Source organism: Schistocerca piceifrons, chromosome X (genome assembly GCF_021461385.2).
Source record: "Schistocerca piceifrons isolate TAMUIC-IGC-003096 chromosome X, iqSchPice1.1, whole genome shotgun sequence".
Taxonomy (NCBI): Eukaryota; Metazoa; Arthropoda; class Insecta; order Orthoptera; family Acrididae; genus Schistocerca; species Schistocerca piceifrons.
The window spans coordinates 71,608,213-71,633,815 of NC_060149.1; the positions used below are offsets into that span (position 1 = coordinate 71,608,213).

At 37.4% G+C, this 25,603-nt stretch overlaps 1 protein-coding gene across 3 annotated transcripts in view; it reads right to left on the reverse strand.

The window, feature by feature from the left end:
- LOC124723211 (glycogen debranching enzyme) overlaps nucleotides 1-25,603 on the reverse strand; it is a 211,486-nt gene that overhangs the window by 79,359 nt on the left and 106,524 nt on the right. For all 3 annotated transcript variants that reach the window (XM_047248399.1, XM_047248398.1, XM_047248400.1), the window contains exons 6-10: nucleotides 24,928-25,146; nucleotides 16,769-17,007; nucleotides 11,934-12,146; nucleotides 8,629-8,823; nucleotides 2,842-2,971 (exon numbers count right to left, since the gene is read on the reverse strand). In XM_047248399.1, the coding sequence (XP_047104355.1) occupies nucleotides 2,842-2,971; nucleotides 8,629-8,823; nucleotides 11,934-12,146; nucleotides 16,769-17,007; nucleotides 24,928-25,146 (996 nt within the window). The remainder of the gene's footprint in view (nucleotides 1-2,841; nucleotides 2,972-8,628; nucleotides 8,824-11,933; nucleotides 12,147-16,768; nucleotides 17,008-24,927; nucleotides 25,147-25,603) is intronic.

A 25,603-nucleotide genomic window follows, 5' to 3' on the forward strand; every position in this document is an offset into this window, starting at 1 on the left:
TCAGCAGTGTGACACAACTTCCAAAAGTGTTCGCTCTAACTGACAACTTTACCACAGGAGCAAAGCAAAACTAAGAATGTGTGAGAATCAAATAGGGGGCCACAAAAGTTTCTGCAAGCTGTCCAGTTATTTTTTAAATTTACTTAACAAATTTAACAAAGTAATTAAAAAGCTTTTCATAAATTGTAATATTGACTCGTACATTCTATATAAATACTGTGTATAGCATGATAAACATTAAATCAATAATCTACTTAGTCCCATTGTTATGTTATTTTTGTGTAAAGTTACATTCTTGAGTGTGGATTTGTAGGGATTTCGATGTTAATTAAAATTTTTCATCTCTTATCTGCAGCTGGCATGTGCTTGTGTTATTTACAAATTATTTTGTGACAAAGAGGACCCTTGCTGAATGTAACTGGTTATCGCATTTCATGAGAACCTATTACTCTTGAATGCTGTGTGTCACTGTGATAAGTGAGCTGCCTGCTCTATACCTACACCTACACCTACATTTTTTACTTTGCAAGTGATTTTACAGTCCATGTTGGAGGATTTGTATTGTACCAGTACCTTTTTCCCAGTGTGCTTGTCAACTACAAGTAGCCCTATGCATGAATATGACTTTCTTTAATTTTGTCACGATGATCATTTTGGAATTACTGTGGCATCATCTGAAAACCTGACAATGAACCAGTGCAAATATTCTATGAATCTTCTCATCTTCCATGAGTTCATCTTTGTAAGAATAACAGACTGGTGAACATACTCAAGAATATCAGATTCTCATAATAAACTTCTTTATGGATTGATTACATGTACTTCACATTCTGCCATGGAATTACAGTCTTTTACCTAACTTCCCAACAACATAAAATATCTGAGATGAACACTGACATATATTCAATAATTGTAACTCAATTCAGTGACCGATGACGAGTAGCAAAAAGATTCATTATTCCTTTTTCTGGTACTGCGCGCCGCGGAATTTAAATCCGCACCAGAAGTCATGGATGTCGAAGATCCATAGAGGTCACTGTACCATCGCGCCTTAAGCTGTGGCAGTGCACGCCTCCTGGCCCGCTTTTACAGTGGGGGCGCCACAGTGGAACAAGGGGTCCCAGCAGCCAATAGCGCCCCCCCCCCCCCCCCCCCCGATAGCATACTTAAACGCCGGCCACTCGCTCAGCCAGTCAGTCTAATCTCGCTTACGTTGGTTTACACCTCGCTTTGCACTAGACTGCTTACTTCCTGGTTCATGTACGAGTTTGTTTCCTTCTGACTCTGTTGCTCAGTCTTGTTGTATTTGCTACGTCCTACGTTGGTCGTGTCCGTCCTCTTCCGTTGTGTTGTTGTTCGCGGGCCTCTCCGCGGGTCCCGCCGCGCCTTCCGTCATCGCTACCCCGCGACCGTCCTGGCCACAGTTACAACACTTTTTATGTGCATTATATTACATATACTTCTGCTGAGGAGATGCTGACAGTTTCTGTGGAGATAACTGCAAGTTCTCCTGCATTTTCAAATAATGTTCTAACAATGCGACCGTCTAATATACCACAATGTCATTCACAAATGGCTTCAGGGAACTTATGATACCACAAGTCATTTATATTTATCATGAACAATAATAGTTATGATTACTTCCTCAACATACATACATTACTACCTTCACTTTTGATGACGTGTCCCAACTGAGAAGAGTGTGATAAGTTTTGTTTGTTAAGAAAGCCTCAGTCTAATTGGATACTGGTCTGATTTACTGTGTGTTCACATATTTTTTCCATGCAGCAATTCATAGCTGGATTGAAGACTTATGAAAAATAAAGAATCACATTATTAACCTTGGCACTGATATATACAGCTTGGTGCACCTCATGAATTAAGGGGGAATATACTCAGTTTTTGAATAATCTAAGTTGACTCTAACAGAAGACTTGTATTTCCTGCCTGCACCAACAGCAGTAGCATCTTGAATGAAAAAAAAGGTCACCATAATAACTGTTACATCTGATGATTCCTGCCAAATCTGTGTAATCATAATAATATAAGCCATCTAATCATAAATGAACTGTTGGCTTAAAAAGGAGTTCCCATCTATATTCTTCAGACACATTCCTTTTTTTTTGTCAACAATGCAGGTGATTGTCAAATTACACAATTTTATGAGAATCTGAGGAAGCAAATGGGCAAAGAACTTATTGTAGGAAATCCAACATGAAATAATTTGTGGGATTGAAAAGAGGACATTTTACATGCAAACTCCTGCTCACATTATGCTGGAAGTTGCACAGATATTTATACAGAACTGATGTTATATTTTCTTCAGTTGTGTCATATTAACCAACTTTTCTTAATGAGCAAATGAAAGAATCGTCTGCTAGGGACACAGTGACAGTCATAATTAGCATACAAATAAACCACCACAGACAGCATATTATTTGATTTACTTGACGAGTTTCTCCCATCAGACACAGACGTCCTCAGATATTCATTGCCCTCATGGCAATGCAAAGGTTTAAAGCACCGTTTGGCACCTTTTTCAACACAAAGTGGGATGAGTGGCATTAGATGCAACTCTCACTATTTTGTGTTAATGATGGTGCTGAGTGGTGCTTTAAACCTTGCTTTGGTCTGATGAGCAAAACTAGTCAAATAAATAAACTGTTACACAACCTGTGGTATTTTATCAGAACATTATTTTTTTTAAGAGTTGAGGAACTATTGGCTGTTTCATTTTATTGCATTTGTTGTTTTTGACTACAATTATATAGCTTGATTAATTTATGTGAAACCATATCAAACTGCTTGAATTATTTAGACTTTTTCCCTAAAGCCTCTTACTTCTGCAACTGGTATTGGAGTTGAATGACAGTTGTCCAACCGTATTCCATCAAATACACGAGCAGTCTGTTCTACATATTCTTGCATTCGCTGCCACAAGAATGGGCAGTCCTCGGGTCGTTCACCATATCTGAAAATAATTAGGAATTTATTGTGAAGTAAACTAGTATGTGATACATGACATTAAAATATAGAAAATATGACTACATATTACAAATCACCAAATTCACTATTCAAAATAATCTCATATTTTTCAATAAAATTTTGAATATGGATGGCACTAGCTTTCCAAAATCTGATACTATCTGTAAAGCGGCAGCTGCTAAGCTCAGATATGTGACTTCCAGTTAAAGTTCTTATCAAAACAAACATTTAAAAATTTAGAATATTCTGTTTCATTTCGTGATTTACTCTCATGAATTACTTCTAATGATGTGGCCAGTTCTTGTGCAATACAGCCCATTTGCAGAGAACTAGTGATTAATTTTCAAGAACATTAATTTCTTTAAATTTTATGTTGTTTTCAGCAAGAGATTCTGAGTGATGCAAATTCTCAAAAAAAACCAAGGGCAAAATTTATAAAACAGATGTGAGAAGAGTGCTATTTTATGGCAGTGATAGCCTGGGCATCAAAAATGACTCACAAGCAGAAGTTTCAAAAACAGAAATGTTCATGTCAAGATGGGTGGAAGCAGTAATATTGAGAGAGAAAGTGCATAATGAATTCATGAGAGGTAGTTATGAAGTCATCTCCAAAACTCTCAGAATCCAGGTTGAGATAATATCACATAACAAAAATACCTGCCTGATGGCCATGACATGAAAAAGTACTTTCCATGGTTACAAAGAGGAGAAGGAGAGGAAGATCTCAAATCAGATGAGTGATGAATATATGAACTGATATGAAGGATCTAAGTGTTAGTGAAGATAATGCCTACCAGTTGCATATATGGTGCTGCACCTCTGAGTAGTGAGAAAAGGCGAGGACAAAGAATATGTTGTTCTTGGAAAGGATGAGAAACTAGTTAAAAAACCTGGGCCTGGCATGAGGTAGTGAACGTCAAGACAAGGGTGTGGAATCTCCCCAAAGAAATTAAATTTACATCACCAGTGCTTTTTTAACCATCAACCACAGAGAAAATATAACTAGAAAATGGCAGGAGACAATATCAGAATGGCTTCATAGTTGTTTTAATTCACCTGGGATGTGCTGTGAGAAGTGATCAACTACTGGTAATGATGATAAGTGGATTAAAATTAAAGGAAACCAAAAAGGAAAGTAGCTATAAAGATATTTAACTAAATTTACAAAATACATTGTAACTGCATCGGTGGCCATGTGGGAGAGAAAGTGTGTGCTGCTTCCAGCATGTGTACCTTTGACTAGGCTACCACTGACATCATGACACAGCCAAGAACAGTCTTTCTGATGTCTTGAAAGAGTCAGTTGAAGAGTGGAATGGCACTCTTTTGTCTTCTGTGATGACAGCAGGTTCTGTCTGTATGTGAATGATTGCATAGACCTGGTGAGTGCCCTATTCTGGAGTACATTTGTCCTTGACACACATCCTGTCCTACACTTCATGGTGTGTGGGATCATCAGTTACAACTTGTCGTCACATTTGGTGCTTCTGCAGAGAGGAGTAACCAGTGCACACTGCATTTCACATGTTGTTATCTCCATGTTACTTCCATTTCTTTGACAGGAAAGTGATGTACTTTTTCTGTAGGACAATACAAATCCACATATGGCTGCTGCAATGGAATGTGATCTTCGTGGTGTGTGACAACAGCCATGGTCAGTGATTCACCAGATCTCTTGTCAACTAAACACGTACTGGACATGAAGTGAGAACTTACTTGCTTTCCAGAGCATGCAAGAACAATTGCCAAATTGCAATTAAAGGTGGAAGATGTTTGTGACAACCTATAGCAGGATCCTATTTGGCATCTTTATGATCATTTTTGTGTGAGAATACACAACTGCATTGTCACCAAATGGAGTATTCTAAGCACTGATGCATCTGTTTGGGCACCCTTTAGTGTGACATGTATTTCATTCAGTCTGAATTTGTTATCATATAAAACTTCCTGGCAGATTAAAACTGTGTGCCCGACCGAGACTCGAACTCGGGACCTATGCCTTTCGCGGGCAAGTGCTCTACCATCTGAGCTACCGAAGCACGACTCACGCCCGGTACTCACAGCTTTACTTCTGCCAGTATCTCGTCTCCTACCTTCCCGAGTTCAAGTCTCGGTCGGGCACACAGTTTTAATCTGCCAGGAAGTTTCATATCAGCGCACGCTCCGCTGCAGAGTGAAAATCTCATTCTTGTTATCATATATTCCTACTATGGTGAACTATCTATCACATCACTTGTAAATAAAGTGTCCTTGTCTTTGAGGATGTTGCATTTTCCATCAGCAGTGTGTTATATGAAACAGTGTCTTTGAAATAAATTCTTGCGTGACATCAATCCTTTGGTTCAAGGATTATTGGTTCACAAGACTTCAGTGACTTATTTAAATAATTATTGTAAAAAGAAGTACCATATACAACTTGGAAGATGTCTGCAGGAGGCCCCTATATGGAGGTGTTTGAGGATGATGTGCATCCAAGTAGATTCTTCAGCCTGTTCAAGGTGTAAAAGTATGCCTACAAGCTGCTATCTACATAGCAAAAGCATGAACTTCCTCAATACTAGGATTCATAATAGTTGTCATACAAGTGCTCCAGTTTTTTTCCCCACTAGGGACAGAAGAGAACACCACATTCACTAACCACTCAATGTGCTGTCCATTCTCTGAAGAAGGAATCAATCCTGCTTTTATCCATAGACCAAGAAAGTTTTCCACACTCAATGTGCTGTCCATTCTCTGAAGAAGGAATCAATCCTGCTTTTATCCATAGACCAAGAAAGTTTTCCAGTCAGTCAAATTCAATTAAAAACAGATGCAAGTGGCATAATGTGAAGTACTGGTTTTGTTTATTTCTAGGGGCAGTTTCACAAGCCTGATAAAAGTACAGTAGCACATCAAGAAAGCACAGCTGCACTCTTTGTTGTTGACACTCTAAACACTGATAGTTATCCTGACAAAGCTGTTCAGACAGCTGGAAAGGAGCATAGTGTACCTTGCCCTTATATGTTAGAGCAATAGGGAAATGGTTCTGGTATTTAAAACAGCTCGTTTTATTTTGAACAAACAACCTCAGTTTATGATTAATGAATCCAAACTTATTTTATTTTGACAGGACTAGTGAACTAAAGGTTACCTTGCACTGATCTCCATCACTATATTTGATACTTTCCTCATTGTATCATTACCTGCCACAAGTCTACTGTCATTAAATCCATTGGGTATCAACATGCAATAACACTTTTGTTATAGTTCCAGGTGTTCTTTAAATCAATTTTAATTGAATATCCTCCACATCTCTTACAGGTCCTCAAGTTGCTTACTTAACTGGAAGTAGCCATCTCCAGGTGAAGAGCTTCCTTGCACTGGTACTTTATCAATTTTTAAGTTCCCGCCATTTTTCTAGACCTTCTGCATACAGAACATTCCCTATTGCCATATTTTTTACAGGAATGACATAATTAGTCAAAAGCTGTACCCTGTTACTTTCCTTGGCATAATTTTTTTTCATGCCAACACCAATTCTACAATGTAGTTTTAACAGGCTGGGTCTTCAGAACCAAGATGGTTGGATGTCTAAAGATGCACCATGTGGGTTCGTAGAATTGTCATGATTAGCTAGGGAAGTACAGTTCCTACCAAAGAATCCAAATAACTAGGTAAGCCTAATTGAACTAGCATGTGGTAGTGTCACAAAGCTTGAATGTAATGACTGTTTCATGTAAACACCCATTCACTTCCTCTGTGAACTCTCAACTTGAGACCCATCACTTAGAAATCTTGTCAAGATCTGACTGAATATTTGCACTGTACTTATATGACAGTACTTCATTTCAAATAACTGTATCATCTTCAAAAAGTCTGAGGTTAGGGTAAATATGAAAACTACAATCTGTAATTCTGTCGAAGTTGCAATGAGAAAATATCCTTTACTTGCTGTGACTAGTTTTGGACACATCATATATTACCAACCATCATCTTCCTTTTAAGTACTGAAACACAATACACTGAGTACATTTGGAAATAGCCACAACTGACAATCATGAGTAATATGTACAAAATCACCTAAAACATGCTATCAGCAGCACATGTCATGAGACAAAAAGCAGTGGCTGTAGATGATTTTGAACATGTAACTTGTGACTGTTAATTGTGAGTGTTTGCAAATGTACTGGTCGTATTATGTTTGAATACTTATGATGAAGGTGATGGTTTGATAATGTACGTCATGTCCAAAACTAGTAACCACAAATAAAGAAAATTTCTAATTGCAACTTCAATAGAATTACAAACTGCAGTTGCTAATCAATTTTTCCTGCATCATGTTGGAGGTTAAAAACTAAAAATATTGTCAGCTGGGTCAGTATTATGCAAAATGAACAGTATGGATCCCAAAACACTACCCTGGGGCACCTTCTACATCTGTCAATGATTCTCCATCCAAGATTACATATTGTGTCCTCTCTACCAAGAAATTCTCAATCCAGTCACCATTATCATTTAAAACACACTATGATCATACTTTTGTTAGTAAGAATTGGTTTGGTACTAGGTAAAATGCTTTTCAGACTCAAGAAATACTGCATTTAACATACTGCCTCGCTCCTTGACTTTCAGGATGTCATGTGAGAAAAACTCAAGTTGGGTTTTGCATGGCCAATGTTTGCGGGACCCATGTGGGTTGACATGCAAGACTTTATTCTGTTCAAGGTACCTCTTTATGTTTGAGCTCAAAATATGTTCTAAGGCATAGCATTAGAAGGATGTCAAAGATATTGGATGGTATATAAATACAGAAAACTGCAACCAGTCACTTTTCTTTGTTTAAGCATAAATCAGTTTTCGAATTGTGGCGGCCTTTCACCATACAGCTGTCTTAGCAATTCTGTACATCCTTAGCTCACAACGGCCCTCTGCTAAGGCAGCAGTTTTCTTCCTTCATGTGTTACTTCTGTCCCTAGCTGTCAATCCTGCCACGAGTCTGAATACCTGCATACTACGGTCATTGGCTACAGGTAGATAACAACAGCTCGGTCCATAGCGAGACTTCCACTGACCTAGCATTGACCAGTCTCTATCTTTTCTTTGCGGCATTAACATTGGTTCCTTATGTGTGCCTGCACCACTACAGAATGCCATGTGATGATGCATACCATGAAGTTTTGAGAAACACCTGCGTCACACCACCTCTACCGCTGCTATGTGGCGGAATATCATCATGCTGGTGAAACACAGGGATGAGACTGCCACCTTGCTCAGCGTCCACCTTCCCTGATGTGCCACACCTCTTTCAGCACCAACCACGCCAGCAAGTGACACTGTTCAGAACTTACGAATTTCAAGACTATTTTGAGTGTTTCATTGTAATCACATTGTTAGTAATTAGATGTGTTCCTTAACCACATGTGAACATTGTTCCTTGTACGGTACCTACCACACCTTGTTCTACTTTTGGTAAACAAACAAAAGAGGTTTAATCACTATGTCACTGACTTTTCAATGCAAAATAACATAAATGTTGCAAACAGGGAAATTTTTGTATCAGCAAGCAAACTGTAGGTAATGAAGTCATTTTCATCATTTTATTCAAAACGTATTAGAAGCATACTATTGTATACTCAATTAAAATAATTAGTGTGATGATTTTACCTTAATTTAACACTGTCACCCCAAGCAATGAGTTCTCTTCTCAAATAAACATTATTTTCTGGTGAAGCAAAATTGCGAAGTGGATCATCATTCATAACCCATCCATTATGGGCCATAATATAGCACGCATCAGCTGAGTACATAATATCCTCAAATTCTTTTAAGCTGTTAGCTGCTCCATAATCAGTAAAATACCTAACGAAAAGAGAAAACATCCATTGAGTTTTGTCAGTTATAACAATATAATATAATTGTCTACCATACTAACATATATGAACTAGATAATGTTACAAATGTTCAAGCTTAAATGAATTTAGGATGTCAAACTTAAGGACAGGGTACTTATAATTGGTGGAAAAATTAAAAAAAATGACTTTATTAAATTCTATAGTCTCTCCTGATTACATTGATATATATATATCATAGGGTTTCAAAGGAAAAATGACCTATATATACCAAATTTTAAAGTTACAGCCATGTATCCCACCACGTCCCCTTTATTTCTGTTACAAAAACCAGTATTATTTTGAAAAGAACTGTGAACTTTCTGTTTCCAGCAATTATACATATGATACACTGTATATGTTGGTAATAGTGCAGGTTTCTAGTGTCTGTAAATGATTATCTTTCCTAGTATTTACTTTTGTTTCACTGAAGCTGTTTGTTCACGTGCCACAGTGCTACATATATTTGTGGAAGTACATATCTTTCAGTGTGCAATAAATATGAACTATGCCACGAATCAAGAAATTCAATAAAAGTCAATTGCATGGTAACCAGTTCACAAACAATGCAAGCCACACTGTTGAAAGTAACTTATGTATCAGTTTTTCAGGGAAGAAACTCCCACATGGCACGCCTCCAGGTGATTCAAATTTTTGTGTTAACAATGACGCTGTATGTAGTGGATTTGCTGTTGTTGATGTGGGCATCTTATCTTCTATGATAAAGGAAGTAGTGAAATGTAAACGATGTTATGGTGTAGGCTGTCTGGAAATAACTGAACAACAAAGTAGCAGGAAGAGTTTAGCGTCAAAATTAAATGTTCTTTGTAGATCCTGCAATAAATCTACCTCAAAAATGACTTCAAACATTGAGCATAATTCATATGATGTGAATTTGAAGTTAGTGCATGCAATGAGTGTAATAGGAAAAGGAAAAAAAGGCTGTTCAAATGTTTTGTGGTTTGATGGCTCTTCTTCCTCCTCCTCCCAGTAGGTTCAGCAAGTACATAAAAATACTTTCAGGTGCCTTGACTGCTGTGTCTAAAATATCTATGAAATGTGCAGTAGAAGAAACTGTAAATACTAGTGGAACCAGGGACATTGGGACATGGCAATATTGAGGACATCATTCCTTGAATGGTGTTGTGTGCTACGTCTCTGGAGAATGGAAAAGTTGTTGACATTGAGTGCTTATCTAAGTACTTCCACACCTGCCATGGTAACACTGAAGGACATATTGAACATCAGTGTTCTAAGAATTATAATGGTTACAGTCGAGGTATGGAGTGTGATGGAGCTCTAAAAATATTTCAGAGGTTGGTGCCCATTTATAACGTTAGATATACGAAGTACCTAGGCGATGGGGGCTCTAAAGCTTTCAATAAAATTAATGAGTTCAATGTTTATGGTAACACCTTGGTAACAAAATTGGAGTGTTGTGGGCATGTGCAAAAGAGGATGGGTGCTAGATTGAGGAAGCTATGAAGAGAAATGAAAGGAAAGTTGCTATCTGACAATCTCTGTCTGGCCGAGGCTGACAGAAACTGAAATACACATCATTCATACCTATTATGGACTGGCCATTAGATGAACTGAACCTCTGAATGATGTTACAGCAATGAGAAAAACTGTATGGGCCACCTACTTTCATAAGTTGTTCACAGATGACCACCCTGTTTGCAGACTTTGCTCTAAAGGAGCAGATTCTTGGTCTGGTTACCAAAAAGCAAAAGAAAGTGGTCAAATGTAGCATCATAAGCATTCTCTTCCTGGGCCTGTTATGAAGGAAATAAAACCAAATTTTAGAGACCTAAGTGACCCTGTTTTGCTTAGTAAATGTCTTCATGGGAGCACTCAGAATACAAATGAAAGTTTTGAACAATGCATGTGGGAAAGATTATCCAAGAAATTTTTGTAGGACTAAATACATTAAAAGCTGGTGTACTAGATGCAAGGATATGTTTCAATGATGGAGTGATAGGAAGGTTGGAAGCCCTGAGCAATTTAGGCACAAAATGCGGCTCTAATATGGAAGATCAATTGCTTGCATGTGACAGACAATGGGTGCATGAAGCTGAAAGATTCACTCTTCAAGTAACCAAAGAAGCAAGAAGAGCTAAAAGTAATGCCAAGAGGAAGCTTGAAGATGAAGAAATGCTGCAGGATGAAGACTATACTTCAGGAATGTTCTGAGGCACAGCTTAATTCGACTCATATCTTCATTTGCAATTCCCTGCAAGTTGTATTTTTCAGAACTCAGGTACAAATATTTCCTAAAGTTTATAAAACATTGCTCCAATTTTTTCTGTAACTTGCAATAGTCCATACTTATGTAGTAGACCTAAGCTTTATTGCAGAATCAACTAAATTATAGAAAAACAACATTTTTATTAGGAAAAAACTTGTAAAAATTAAAATTTAAGATGTGATACTTTTTATCCTTGTAATATACACAATTGGTGGAATTAAATAGGACTAGTACCTCAGCCATCATGTCAAGCATATCTGGCAAAAATTTGGCCTCCTTCAAAAGTATGACATTGGATTAAATGGTACCTCAATTTGAGGAAGCATTTTGGGAAAAAAATGCATTAATTTCTGTGTAATTTTTCTAATAACCCTAAGCAGGTTCAAAAATATTCAAAATACTTCTGATTTGTTTAACAAGTGTGTTGCATTACCTGATATTGACAAAAAAACTCTGTAAAACATATACATTATAAACAGTGCCTGAAGGAAATAGGTGTTGATTTTTACATAATATTGAGCCAGAAAAGCTCTGTATCCTTAACCCTTGATCATTTCATAGTTGAAACAGTAATAATAACAGTGAACACAAGAAAATGATGACTCTGTCATAATGTCTTAAAGAAAGTTCATGAACTACAAGTCCATGCATATGGATAAAGTCTGTAGTAATAATAAGATCATGTAATTGTACTAATACAAAAACAACAATTTCTATTTTCAGTGTCATCTCAGGTAATGTGTACAGTACATTACAGCACATATACTTCATGAATGCCTGCAGAGAAAATGCATTCAATTTATAGAAAATAAATATTTGTATGATTCACTCACCTTGGAACTAATGGATTCTTGAGAGAGACTTGTTTTATTCGTGGTCCATTCTTGTCTACTCTGAAGTACCGGATACTGGCAATGGTATTATTCACTGCAGCCTGGAGATGTGCCTCCACTTCCAGGTGGATGGCATTATTTAATTTATCCAGACACATTTTGAAATCCTCTGTGCACCTACGTATCCTTGTCTCTTCATCAAAACAATCACTCCTTGAAAGCAATAAAATACAAAAGAAATTTGAGGCTCATAAATTAATTGAAAGAAAATGTTAACAATATAATTCTTACACAAATTTTTATAATGAAGTAAACTATTTCAGTACTAACAATAGATAACCTCTCACTGAGGTACACTGCAATGTATTCCACAAAAGGAAGTAAACATACTTGCATTTGCATCTATTTTTGTATATTACCAGTGATATGGCATTCCTGGACCTTCAGTGCCAATTTTTCCAATTATCCAGATGGAGCCCTCGGGCTCAACAGTCAGCATAAAGAAAGACTGTTAGTCACAACAGTGAATGGAGCACCATTTGAACTAGGTCATAACTAAATGATTGTCCAAAAACTGTAAGGCACTCTTTCTTAGTTGCAGAATAATTCTTCTTGGACTTGGAGAGTACTCTGGAGATGTATGCATGCATCTGATTCATTTATGAAGCATCTGTCATAAAAGAACATTTCAAGTAAGTCTATCTCATCACAAATGCTTCAGTAAGTTGTAAAACATGTCATGACTTTTACTTTCTCTGAATCAGGGCAGGCTCTTTTTTTCTGTTTACTAGATGCTACAAGATTTTCATTTCTTGGGTGACAAAGAGGCACTTCTTTGGATTCATATAAAGACTTGCATCATTGACATGCCTGCAGTTCATCATCTAGTGGCTAGCGTTGCTGCCTCTGGATCATGGGGTCCTGGGTTCGATTCCCGGCCGGGTTGGGGATTATCTCCGCCCGGGGACTGGGTGTCTGTGTTTTCCTCATCATTTCATAATCATTCATGAAAGTGGCAAGACTGGACTGAGTAAAGATTGGGAAGTTCTACAGGCACTGATGACCTCACAGTTGAGCCACCCACAAACCAATCATCATCATCATCATCATCATCATCATCATCATCGACACACATCAGCACAGTTGTTCAGCCACCATTAATTGATGAAAAAATGCCATGTGCTTGTTTTCCTTCTTCGCAATGGTCACAGGAGACAATCCGATGGCTGAACATCTTGCAGCGAGTCCCCCCTCTTCATTCTGTATTATCCGTTGTTCAGCTGGAGAAACATTATATGAGTGCTGACAGATGGGTGTTGATACCCATCATTCATACAGTGCTTCACACTGGCTTGTCTGCTTTACCTCGTTTCCACAATGGACCTGAATACACCCAAAAATTCATTCAGCATGGCCAACACCTACCGACGTTATTCCATGGTAAACCTGGGACCTATTGGTCATTCTGTAGTAGATTTCCCCAGTTCATAGTTTTCAATGCTAGCGCAGCATGATTATCTGTCAATGGCACTGATCTGACATTCCTGGACTGGTTAAATAGTCCCTATGTATGTACCACTAGGATCAGCTGTTCATGGCAACTGGTGACCCCAGGCTCTCCTTGTCCACTTGTAAGGGTTATGATTGTCATCGCACTCCAGATTTATATTGTGAGGCTTAGTACTTTTTTCAATCAACTAGGACTTCACAATTTAGCTGAGTGTCCACATTGCTGATCAGCACTTATCTCATTTATAATGATGGTATAAGTGTGTCTTCAATAACAGACATTCGCCCAGAGCAACCATTGACACATGGACTTGTTTCAATAGCTTAGTTAATCTGGAACTCCAATCTTACATAGCCTATGACTTCTTGTGATGCAGGCTAAAAGCCCCTCCAAGGATAAGATTATGGCTGTATTCTGGTAAAAATACTCATTTGAAGGGTTGTGTTCTCACACTGTTACTGAGTCACACAACACAGGTTCTTGTTTGTTGAACATATCTTTCATCTGCAACATTGAGAACAATGGTCTTTGAACTTCAGAACATCGTCCTCTTCAGCTAGTAGAGATTAGCATTTGATATCACAGAAAATGACAGCCCAGATTTGACTAATGCCTATACAGATTGGTAGTCATTAATGAAGATGATGAGATTTCCTTATATCACGGCAAATGTCATCCAAGGAGGACTTTCTTCTGTATCAGCCTCACTTAATTTAAATTTCCTGATTACAGCAAGTGGGTGAGCAGCTGACACTGTATGATGATAGCAAACAACTGGAGAGCATTTGGGACCAACTTCATCTAGAGTGCAGTCATGATCTCATCTCACATATCAGCTGTAGCTGTCTGGCACGCACAGGATTGCATAAATGCTTTATGTCTTTTCACGTAATAGTCATCAAACATTCTTCTTCTTCTTCTTCTTCTTCTTCTTCTTCTTCCTCCTCCTCCTCCTCCTCCTTCAAAATAGCATTCTACATGCAAGGTGTCCAGAATAGTGACATACTACTATATTGTCCTATGTTCTCCAAATATAAGCTTTCCAGTGGAGCCAGCAAAAGTGGGGTCCTGATAGTCTTCCATTATTGTCATCAATGCAACATTCAAAAGTCTGTAGCATGTTTTTCAGTCTGCACTTTTCTGGTGTATTTCCTCAATGTTCTGGTAACACTCGATTAAGTCCTCTGTAACAATGAGATCATTCAAAAGAAGTGCATTATAGACTTCCTCTGCCACGCCTTTCATTAGCTGTGAAACTTATTGGCTTCCAACATATTTGGATTCACTATGTGACACAGTACCAGTCATTTCTGATGGTGTAGTCTCCCTTGGTATTAGGTCCAATTATTGCTGCTCTTCAGTATGTACACCAGCAGCTGGTTGTAATCACATGTTTTTGTAATTTCTGTTTGAAATATTTCCCAGTTCTTCAATTTTTCTCAGTGCTCTCAGACCTCACACTGAACTGTACAATCAGAATAAAAGTAGACATTGTCAACACATATCATAACATCCCACTTGTTGGATTTAGTGACACAGTCAAACAGCTTTAGCCATTTTGTAAGATACTGGCCAGCATTTTCGAAAAACAATGCTGCATGCCTGATGGTCATGTAATTTTTTGATACTTTTGTGTCCATTGGTACCTTGACAAAGCATGCGGTAGGCGAAATGTACTGTTTGTAACCATTCTACTCATTCTTGTCGACAAAGGTGACAGCTTTTGAGAGGCCTTATTGGAGTAATAGCAATATTCATATCTGTGGTACCCAGTGACACCATCAAACCATGTCATGTACAATCCAGTATGAAGTACCAGTTATGAGAGCAGTGTCTTCAAAAAGAACTAACACATTACACAGATATACACATACATAAAGGTGGACATGAACAGTCTGCCTCAACAGAATGTTCCTATTTACACATACATGAAATCTTCTAGCATATTACAATATTTAACAAATATGGAACATTTGAAAAATCAGTATATCAAATCATAAATAATTGCAAAGATATGATTCAAACCAGTGCCCTGTAAGTTGCACTACTTCTACATCAACACATACATCTACTTCTACATGAATACTCAACAAATCATTTTGGAGTGTGTGGCAAAGGGCAATTCACATTGTAGCACATGCCAGGGTTTCTTCCCATTCAATTTGCTTATGGAGCACAGGAAGAACAATTGCTTGAATGCCTCTGCATGCACTGCATTAAATCTAATCTTTTCTTCATGGTACTTATGGGTGAGGTATGAAGAGGGTTGTAGTATATTCCTAAATTCCTCATATTATCAAAACATTGCAAGTAGACTTCTGTAAGAAAGTTGGAGTCTGTGTGTCCACCAGTTCACATTTTTCAGCATCTCCGTGATGCTCTTCTGAAGGTCAAACAAACCTGTGACCATTTGTGTTGCCCTTCTTTGTAAACATTCAATATCTGCTGTCAGTCTTATACAATACGCATCCCACACACTTGAGCAATATTCTAGGCTGGGTTGTATGGGTGTTTTGTATGCACTCTTCTTTTTAGACTGATTTCATAATCATTACAATACAGCTGACAATGTACGGCATGCAGCAACTTCATGCACGAGGAAAAGGTAGCTGTATCAAAGAATGACAGAGAATCACATTGCAGTTTCAGAATTTTACTGTAGGCAATACCGAAAAGTGATGAAGAATATCATCTCTGTTACTAGTGCAAGGGTGCTGAAAGAATGGCCAGTACTTAGCCTCAGGAAGTGGTGATTCCTAATACAGCTGACAGGAAGACTTAAAGTAGAAAATAGCAAACCTAGACACTGGAACCACTAATTTACTAAATTATTATCCTTCAGGAAGGAAACTGAGATTGTCTGGGGAATTTGGGGTGGGTGGAGGTAAGGCTTCAGAATACGAATTCTACTGTTGTATACTTCCTCATAGGCCTTCTGGTTAATGATAATATAGACTTGAAAAGCAACTGCAGAATTCACTCAGTGAAGACATGACAGAACAATTATTTGTTCCTCAAAAACACTTGCTTGATCAGTGTCCAGAAAGTGGTTCGTTATTCCCCTGCACAAGGGGGGAAAAAAACTGCACGATAAACCTTAAGCTTTGCATCCTATTTTGAAAGGCTTCTTTTTATTCTCTGCAATTGTTAATGGAGTAGTTCACATTTTTTGTTGTTCTATGTTACTTATTTTGTTTCTACGTTATTTTATTCTTTTAAAATTTCTTCAGCATGCTGTAAATTACATAGGTATTTGTTCCATTTTGCCATAGAGCCTGAAAAATTAAGGAACACATAAATAATTACATTTTAGTAAATGACTTACCTATATACATTATATAACTGAAGGGCTAATTCCATATCCACATTAGACTTCAATCGACGATACTGGGGATCTTGAGTAATCTTTAGTTTCATGTTTTCCTGAGAAACTACTTGCACTGGTGGTAATCTTTTCCTTACAAGTGACTGAAATTCTGATACAAGTGCATTAACATCCACCATGTACAGCTCAGACACTTTAATTTGTGGAAGAAAAAAGCCATGGAGTGCACTTCGAATTGCCTATAAAATACAGAAGAATCACAAAGTTGTTTAAATTGTTAAAAAAAAGTGTTCCACATCTACAATCAATTACATTGTTTCCAATTTCACTGACACCTATCTTCTTCAAATGACAGATGGCCTAATATGACGACACACTTTTTTATATTATGAGGGTAATCCCAAAAGTAAGGTCTCCTATTTTTTTATATGTACATAGACCTGTTTATTTCTACAATGCTTCACATCAGTTTACAGCTTGAACATTTAGCTATTTTTCAACATAATCAACATTTCTGTCAATGCATTTTTGTAGACAGTGTGGCAGTTTTTGTACGCCCATGTCAGACCAGTTCGCCGCCAGCTCCACAGCTTTGGCGAAGAAAGATGCCGCCACTGGCACAATGGTCGCTTGGTCTCAGGTGTAAAATGGTATGCCCAGGTTTCGTCACCTGTGACAACTGAGTGCAGAAAGTTGTCCTGTTCAGCTCCAAGGCAGTGAAGAAATGCGCGAGAAGCATCAACTTGTTGCTGCGTGTGGTCCTCAGTCAGCATGCATGGCACCCATCTTGCACACACCTTCCGGTAGTTCAATGTTTTCATTAAAATTCTGTGAGTAGTGCTTCAGGAAACCTCAGGAACCAATGTGCAGCGATCATCCAGGGTGATCCACCGATCTTCACGCATGCTTCGCTCAAGCTGCAACACCGTCTCCTTTGAAATTGATGGTCTCCCACTCCTTTGTTCATCATAAATTTTGGTCTGACCAGCTGAAAACTCACTATACCATTTATGAAAATTTTTGACATCCCTGCATGACTCACCATACACTTCCATCAATTGGTGATGGATTTCAATCGGCACAGTGCCCTTTGTGTTCAAAAATCAAATAACTGCACACAATTTGCACTTGGCAGTAACATCCAATGGGAGCTCCATTTTCAATGGCTCCCAAGCCAAGACTGAGCACCTCAGCATGGCGTGCGCATGTTTACACACAGCGCATGAAGCACTCTTCATAACAGTGTGTCCAACTGCCACACAAACAGAGATCTGTACTTATAAAAAAATAGGAGACCTTACTTTTGGGATTACCTTCATACTATTTGCTGTCTGAGCTCAGTCTGTACTGTAATACATTGATTTCTGTTACTGCTTAGTATGTTAACACTCCCCTATTCAGAATATCAGGCCAAACCTCATGTTCCCTTCACTATAATAGCTAATGTTGCAGACCATTTAGCTAAGCCTTCTAATTCGATAAATTTCCTACAAATAATGTATTTACTGAACAGCTACACTTTTAAGTTATGTTTTCAGGGAGTATGGTCACTATGTTATCTTTTTGATGAATAACAGGACCTATTTCCTTCAGTGCCATACTTTTTACTCACAGATACTCAATAACTGTTTATGTTTATGATATTTTGAACTTTAAAATACTGCTTCAGTCATGGCCAGCAAAAAATTTAACTTACACACTTCAATAATGTCATTGATATTAAGAGCTGTTAGACACAACCAAACTATCTTACAACTCAATACTATCTTACAACTCAATGTTATTTTACAACAAAATGTGTATGCTGAAATTTACTGAATATGAGAGAAAGGACTCTCTCCTCACATGATGTACTGTTGCACTATGGTTCTGATACAGTAGCAGGATTAGACAGTTCTCAGCTCATTTTCTGCTGACACACCACTTATCTAACTTGTGTTGTCTCATATTTGTTAGTAGACTATGAAGGGATTTTATAGCCAAGTATAGAACCACATTCCAAAATTTGTTTACATCTCACAATATATTCCAAATATAGTTAAACATCTAGCAACAGTCATCATCAAACAGTATATTAATATACATGGAAGAACGCCGCATATTCCACATATCAGTGAATCATTACCTCTGCAGGGGCATGCAATTGGTCAAGTGACCTATCTTTGGAGTGCCATCTTAGAGGTTTGCATCAGACCTTCAGTCTATTGCGAGCTTTTGAATTGGAGTGACTGTGTGTTTATGTATAATGATGTCAAGCTGATCATTAAAGTGCTTATCTCTACACGTGGGATCTTACTATATTCATTTAAGCCATCGTACTCACTTCCACATCTCTGTTCTACATGTTTCCATGTGTTGACTATTTTCATGTTGTATTTTGAGGCATAGATAGGGAATCATCCAGTCATTTGCCTTAATGAGTGTTGCAATCCATGTAAATCTCTCATGTCAATTTGATCAAGATTTGACTTCCCTGCTTTGCAAGACAATCCTCTGCATGCATTTCACATATTAGTCTGCTGTTTGTCATAATAAAAATGTGAGCAAAACTCAAATTGCTATTGTTTGCAGATGTGAATAAATTACTGGACAGAAAGTTTATTATGCTGATTCCAATCCCTGTTGAACTATATGCATATAAGGGGCAGTCAAATGGAAACGAGACAGATGGAAAAGAAAAAGTAAACTGTTTATTATTTCAAAAGTAACTGTGATAACTATTAATACATTTGTCCCACTGTGAGACAAGATGGTCAGTGCCTTCATGGAAAAATTTCTGCATTTACCTATGGAATGATAATTGTATCATGCATACACTTTTCCATCCAAAGCAAATCAATGGCCATGAATGTCTTTCTTCAGGGCTCAAAAATATGGAAAGTTTATGGGGAGAGATAGGAGCTGTATAGAGGATATGTAAGGGCTTCCTAATGAAACTTATGCAGTGTAGTCGAAACAACCTTGGCAACATGTGGGCAGGCATCACCCTGCAACAGAATGATGCCATCTGTCAACATTGCTGGGCATTTGGACTTGATGATGTGCTTCAGTTTGTGCAAAGTGTCCATGAAATATCTGTTTAATGTTAAAACAAACATCATTCTTAACACTATATACATATAAATGTCACAAGCATTATAGTGATGAGCTGCCACTCTGTGTACCACAGTGTCATGCTTGGTGTCTTCTACGAGAAGATGGTAGTGTGAGAAAAAATTGTCTTTAGAAAGCCTAGTAGATACTGGCATAATGTAATGCAATCATCACCATTTTAATTGTAGCCTGGAATATGCTGGAGTGTGCCTGGCATAAATAGTTTAATGGGCACACACAAATAGGTTTCTGTTTCCTGTTTTACCAATATGACAAATAGTAGGTGGCTTGAGGTCTCATTTTGATAGTTGTTCATATAGACTAATGTTCCAAAATACGCTAAAATGTTAGGGAAACAGCATTCACAGTGGGGACTAGCGTAATGGGGTGACTTTGGTACTGTTCCCCATCTTTTCCTAATTCATGTCATACAGTTACATTGTGGGCGCAATAGTTATACGAGATATGCCTGGAAAGTAAGTACCATTTGGAAAAAACTCATAAAAACATTTTTTCACACCAAAATTTATTTTTCCAAGGGAGAGAATTTCTTAAACTATTTTTCTACATAGTTGCTGGCATTGTTCAAACATTTTTCATAGCAGAAAACCAACATATGTGCAACTGGTTGCAGTACAGTGCACCAGCAGTACTTTGTCATATGTCAGCGACCACAATAATTTTACAGTTTTTTACCCTGTGCTGATTTTAACCCTTTCACTGCTCCAGACGTAAATATACGCTAATCGTTTCAGTGCTCCAGACATATATATACTATTTGCTATAAAAATTGTTGCGCAAGTATGCAGTTTAACTGTTGGAATACTAGGAAATACCTGAATGACTATTGTATGCTGAATTCTCTTTCTGCTGAGTTCATTCATATCGCTATATTACCTAGTTTGTGTGCGGCCGTTTCCGCGTTACCGAATAAAATGACGCGACGTTACCGTCCGTTTACAGATGATGAGCTGCTGAGTATTCTAAACCAAAGTGACGACGAGGACATCATCATGCCCAATTCAGCTGATTATGGGTGGACAGATAATGACGATGATGAGCTGGCAGATAAATCTGTCACCACAAATATAAAAAATATTTGTGAACCAACAAACGTTGAACCAGTAAATGCATATCCAGATTTTGATGTTATTGTCGATTCTTTCTCCAATTCCGAAGAAGAGCCTGAGCGTATGCCTGAAAAATCTCCTAAGAGACACAAAACAGTTGATTTTAGATGGAAAAACTCTGATTTGGACTCTGAAGTGTATAATTTCAATAACAGTGGTTCCGGTTGCAAAATCGTCAATTTAGATGATTTATGTACTGTATACGACTGCTTCCAAGTTTTTTTAGCCAAGAAATTGTGAGCTACATAGCTGAGTAATGTAATTTATATTATGAACACCGTTGCAATGATGCCAGTGAAAAATCAAGACTACGACGTTGGAAAAACACAAACAGTGACGACGTTTACTGTTTCCTTGCTGTAAATTTTCTGATGCCTCAAGTGAGAAAAAATGAAATAAACAGTTATTAGACCAATGATCAGTTACTGTCTACTCCAATGTTTGGGCAACTCATGCCGAGAGATAGATATCTTCTGTTACTCAGAATGTTACATTTTGCTGATAACAGTAAGGACCCTGGAAATGACAACATCTGGAAATTATGTCGAATTGTGGATCACTTAAGAAAAGTATTTCCAGGTGTTTTCTATCCTTTTAAAAATTTGTGCATTGACGAAAGCTTAGTTTCTCCAAAGGTCGTGTCTTCTTCAAGCAGTACATTCCTTCTAAACGCCACAGATTTGGTGTAAAATTTTTTGCTATGTGATTGTGAAACTGGTTATATTCTTGACTTTATTATTTATGTGGGTGCAGCAACAGACATAAAAAAAGAAACTGACTTTGGCGTAAATGTTGGAATACCTGGAAGCATTGTTCTCACTTTACTTGAAAGTTACCTTGGTAAAGGTCACACATATGTTGATGATTGGTACACTAGCCCAACGTTATTTTCTTATTTGCATGACAGAATGGCTAATGCCTGTGGAACTGTGAGAAAAAAACACAAAGGCAGGCCTGCTTTTTAAAAAAAAACTTAGAAAAGGCAAGATCAAGTTTATGTCAACAGATAAACTTCTTGCTCTGAAGTGGCAGGACAAGCGGGAAGTGAGGATGATTTCAACTCTTCATACAAGCAAAATTACAGCGACTGACAAAATTGACAGATCCACAAATGAACCAAAAACAAACCCAGCTTGCATCATAAGCTACATTGAAAATATGGGGCCGTCGACAGGAGTGACATGATGCTAAGTTCAGTAGAATGTGTACGAAAAACTGTAAAATGGCATAAAAAATATTTTTTCATTTGGTGGATCTGTCTCTGCTCAGTGCGCATGCATTATATAAAACTCAAATGGGACAAAATATTTCAGTATCTGATTTTCAACAGAAACTTATCAAGGAGATCCTAGAGATTCACCACCAACCGCAAACAGAGCGACGTCGTGGAAGGAGATCGGCTGATGGTAACAATACCTTACGCCTAACCGAGCGCCACTTTATCTCGCTAATCCCAGGAACATCAAAGAAGAAGGCCGCCCAGAGAAGGTGTATTGTATGTGCAAAACACGATAAATGAAGTGACAAGATACATTTGTGTAAAATGTAATGTGCCTTTATGTTTATTTTATTTTTTTCCGAGAGATATCACACTTTGAAGTATTACTAATGTAATATGTTTTGTATTTTTTCTCCTAATAAAGTACCTTTTTTTAACAAAATAAGACTTTCTGAACAAAGATTTAAAAAACGTAAATGATTTACAAAGACAATACCGCATTTTGGGTCTCATTTTTATCTCAATAATAAAGGTAGACTGCTACAGTCGTATATATATGCACCGGGTGAAAATAATGCGCACAGGGCGGGAGCCACTGAGAGTAAATGCGCAGTGAAAGGGTTAATATCACAGCCCCTGAATATTGAGTAGTATGGTTTCTAAGAAAACCTGAGTGGTCCACCGATAGCCTTAATTGCATGATGCTGTGACTTATTGAGTGGTAGCTCACTGGTGTAATGCTCATAGTCTTAATGCATATCTTGTGTTATGATTGATCTTTATTTTAACATTAACCAAGCATACTTGATCCCATCTTAGTATCTTCTATGACAAGATGGCAATGTAAGCAAATGTTGTCTCTAGAATGGTGAGATGATCAGTAACTGTCATAACATAACTGTCACTATTTTGTTTGGAGTGTGTTGGAGGATTCATGGCATTATAGTTTAATGTTTTAAAATCTAGGACTATAGTGTCAATCGGTGTCATGTATATTGGATATTATGGTCTGTAGTAAGGAAACCTATAGTGGTTGTGTATTCTGCCACCATACATGCTGGTGCAACAGCTTTCTGTGTTAATGTGGGAGATGTCTTTATACATTTAATTTTGGTAATGGTTCACACAGTTTGAAGTTCCAAATGAAGCTAAAATGGTAGGTTGTCATCATCCATAGTGGTGGCTAATGTAATGAGCTAACTTTGACACTGTTTCTCCTGTTTTCTTAATGCGTATCAAACGGTTACATTATAACTGCAAAGGTTAGAATGAGGCATGTTTGGAAAGTAAGTACTGTTCTGAAGAAAAACCCATAAAAACATTTTTACACATTTTTTTAACCATAATTTATTTTTACAGGAAAAAGCATTTCTTAAACTATTTTTCTGCATAGTTGCCACCATTTTTCAGACATTTGACATAGTAGGAAACCAACTTTTCTATTCCCTCTTTGTAGAAATATGCTGCCAGTGTTGACACCATCAATGTGGTACAATAATGAAAAAAACTGAGAAAATTTTGGCATGCAATTCAAAACAAAAGGCATGGAATGCTCATCATGGCACTGTGTTGCTTCATGACAATGCACATCCCCAGTCTGCTCATGTCACAGACAACCTTATTCATCAATTTGGTCAGGAGCAGTTCGATCACCTACCATACAGCCCCAACCCCACACCTTCTGACCACCACTTTTTCTTGAAATTGAAACATGATTTTGGAGGAAGGTGCTTTAACAATGATGGCAATGCAAAAACCAGTGTTCAGAAGTGGCTGGCTTCACTGACGGCATCTTTCTATGAAGGGGGCATAGAAAAGTTGGTTTCCTGCTATGACAAAATCTCTGAAAAATGCATGAACTATTTGGAAATATTGTTTAAAAAATGCTCTTTCTTGTAAAAATAAATTTTGTTACTTTTTGTTTGCCTCGTAGGTCAAAATGTTGTTGAAATCTATAAGAGGGGATCAATTTTGTTCCTTTTACTTACCAGTGAAATAAGAACTATAATGTACTAGTTCTTGGTAGTGCATATGAATACATTACATTGTGACTGTGATATGACACTGGCCACAGATGATGCCAATGGATCAAGAGCAAGAAACTAGTGACACCTGTTGACTTCCTGTAAACTTGTTAGTAGTTCACACATTCAGTGTGGTTTCTTCTGTTGAATGTCTCATGCATGTAATAAGAGTACTCCATATCTGTTGTATGACTATGTGTTGTGTGGATGTTATCCAAGTATGTCCGTGGAATTTTGCTTGACAAGCATTTTTAGTGCATGTATGTTAAAATAAAAAGAATGCTAATTGTGCTATTAACAGCTATGCACATTATATCATGTCAATGTTATTTCTGTTACATGTTTGTTAATATTGCACTGTTTGGAAATGAATGGCTACATTTGAAACTAGTTGCCAATATAAATTACACGCAAGCATGACTGAAATTTAAATCATAACCAACTTTTCAAAAGTCATTGTGAATCATCGTCATAAAGTAATGCTATCAGGAATGTAATACTGAAGATAAAAGCAAACTTCATCCCATCATGTGCTTAGAGCCAGATCGATAATAAAATGAACAGGTTGTCAAAAGTTGATCTTAAGAGATTTCACTCTCAATAACAATATATAACAAGATCCTTTTGTCATTTTATGAAAGTTACCATTATTAAGCAAAATGTATGCAGATTACAATAATGTGATGAACTTACTGACAGATGTTCTTCACAATTTACTTCAGATGGTATGCCCGAAAACTGCCACTTTCCTTCTGCTACTTCAACTGTAAGCTGATGCAGTAGAGCATCGAGTAGATATGCTGGCCGAAGATGTGGTGAATTGACTAGATTGTAGGTGCATTCTGGATGTTCTTTGAGCCACTGGGATTCATTGGCAGTGTGGTTTAAAACTACATCGCAGATGCTCACCACCTAGAATTAGAATCAAGACATTTCAACTACTTAAGCAATTTTTTCAAAAGCAAATACAGGCTAACATATGCATAAAAAATAAGTATGCTCAGCCTCACAAGTGATATATTAAAAATATTACCTCAACTACAGAAGGAAGAGATTCACAAGTGAACATTCCAAAGTGTAAATAAATGATCTTGATGAAACTTAGTGGGTGTGTAGAAGGAGAAAAATAATGCAATACTTTTTTTGCACCCAGTTTCCTTTCTAAGGAATAAAACACACCCTGAAGTGTGATTTGGCACATTAGATATAGAGGGTACACTTTTGAAACAATGATATATAAAAATCTTTTTCATATAAAAGTTGATATGTAATTAATGCTATTGAAAAAATTATTTTGTATCACAATAATGAGTTACTTATTATTTTCAATTAATAAAATACATATATGTGAAACAGTAAAGCAACATGA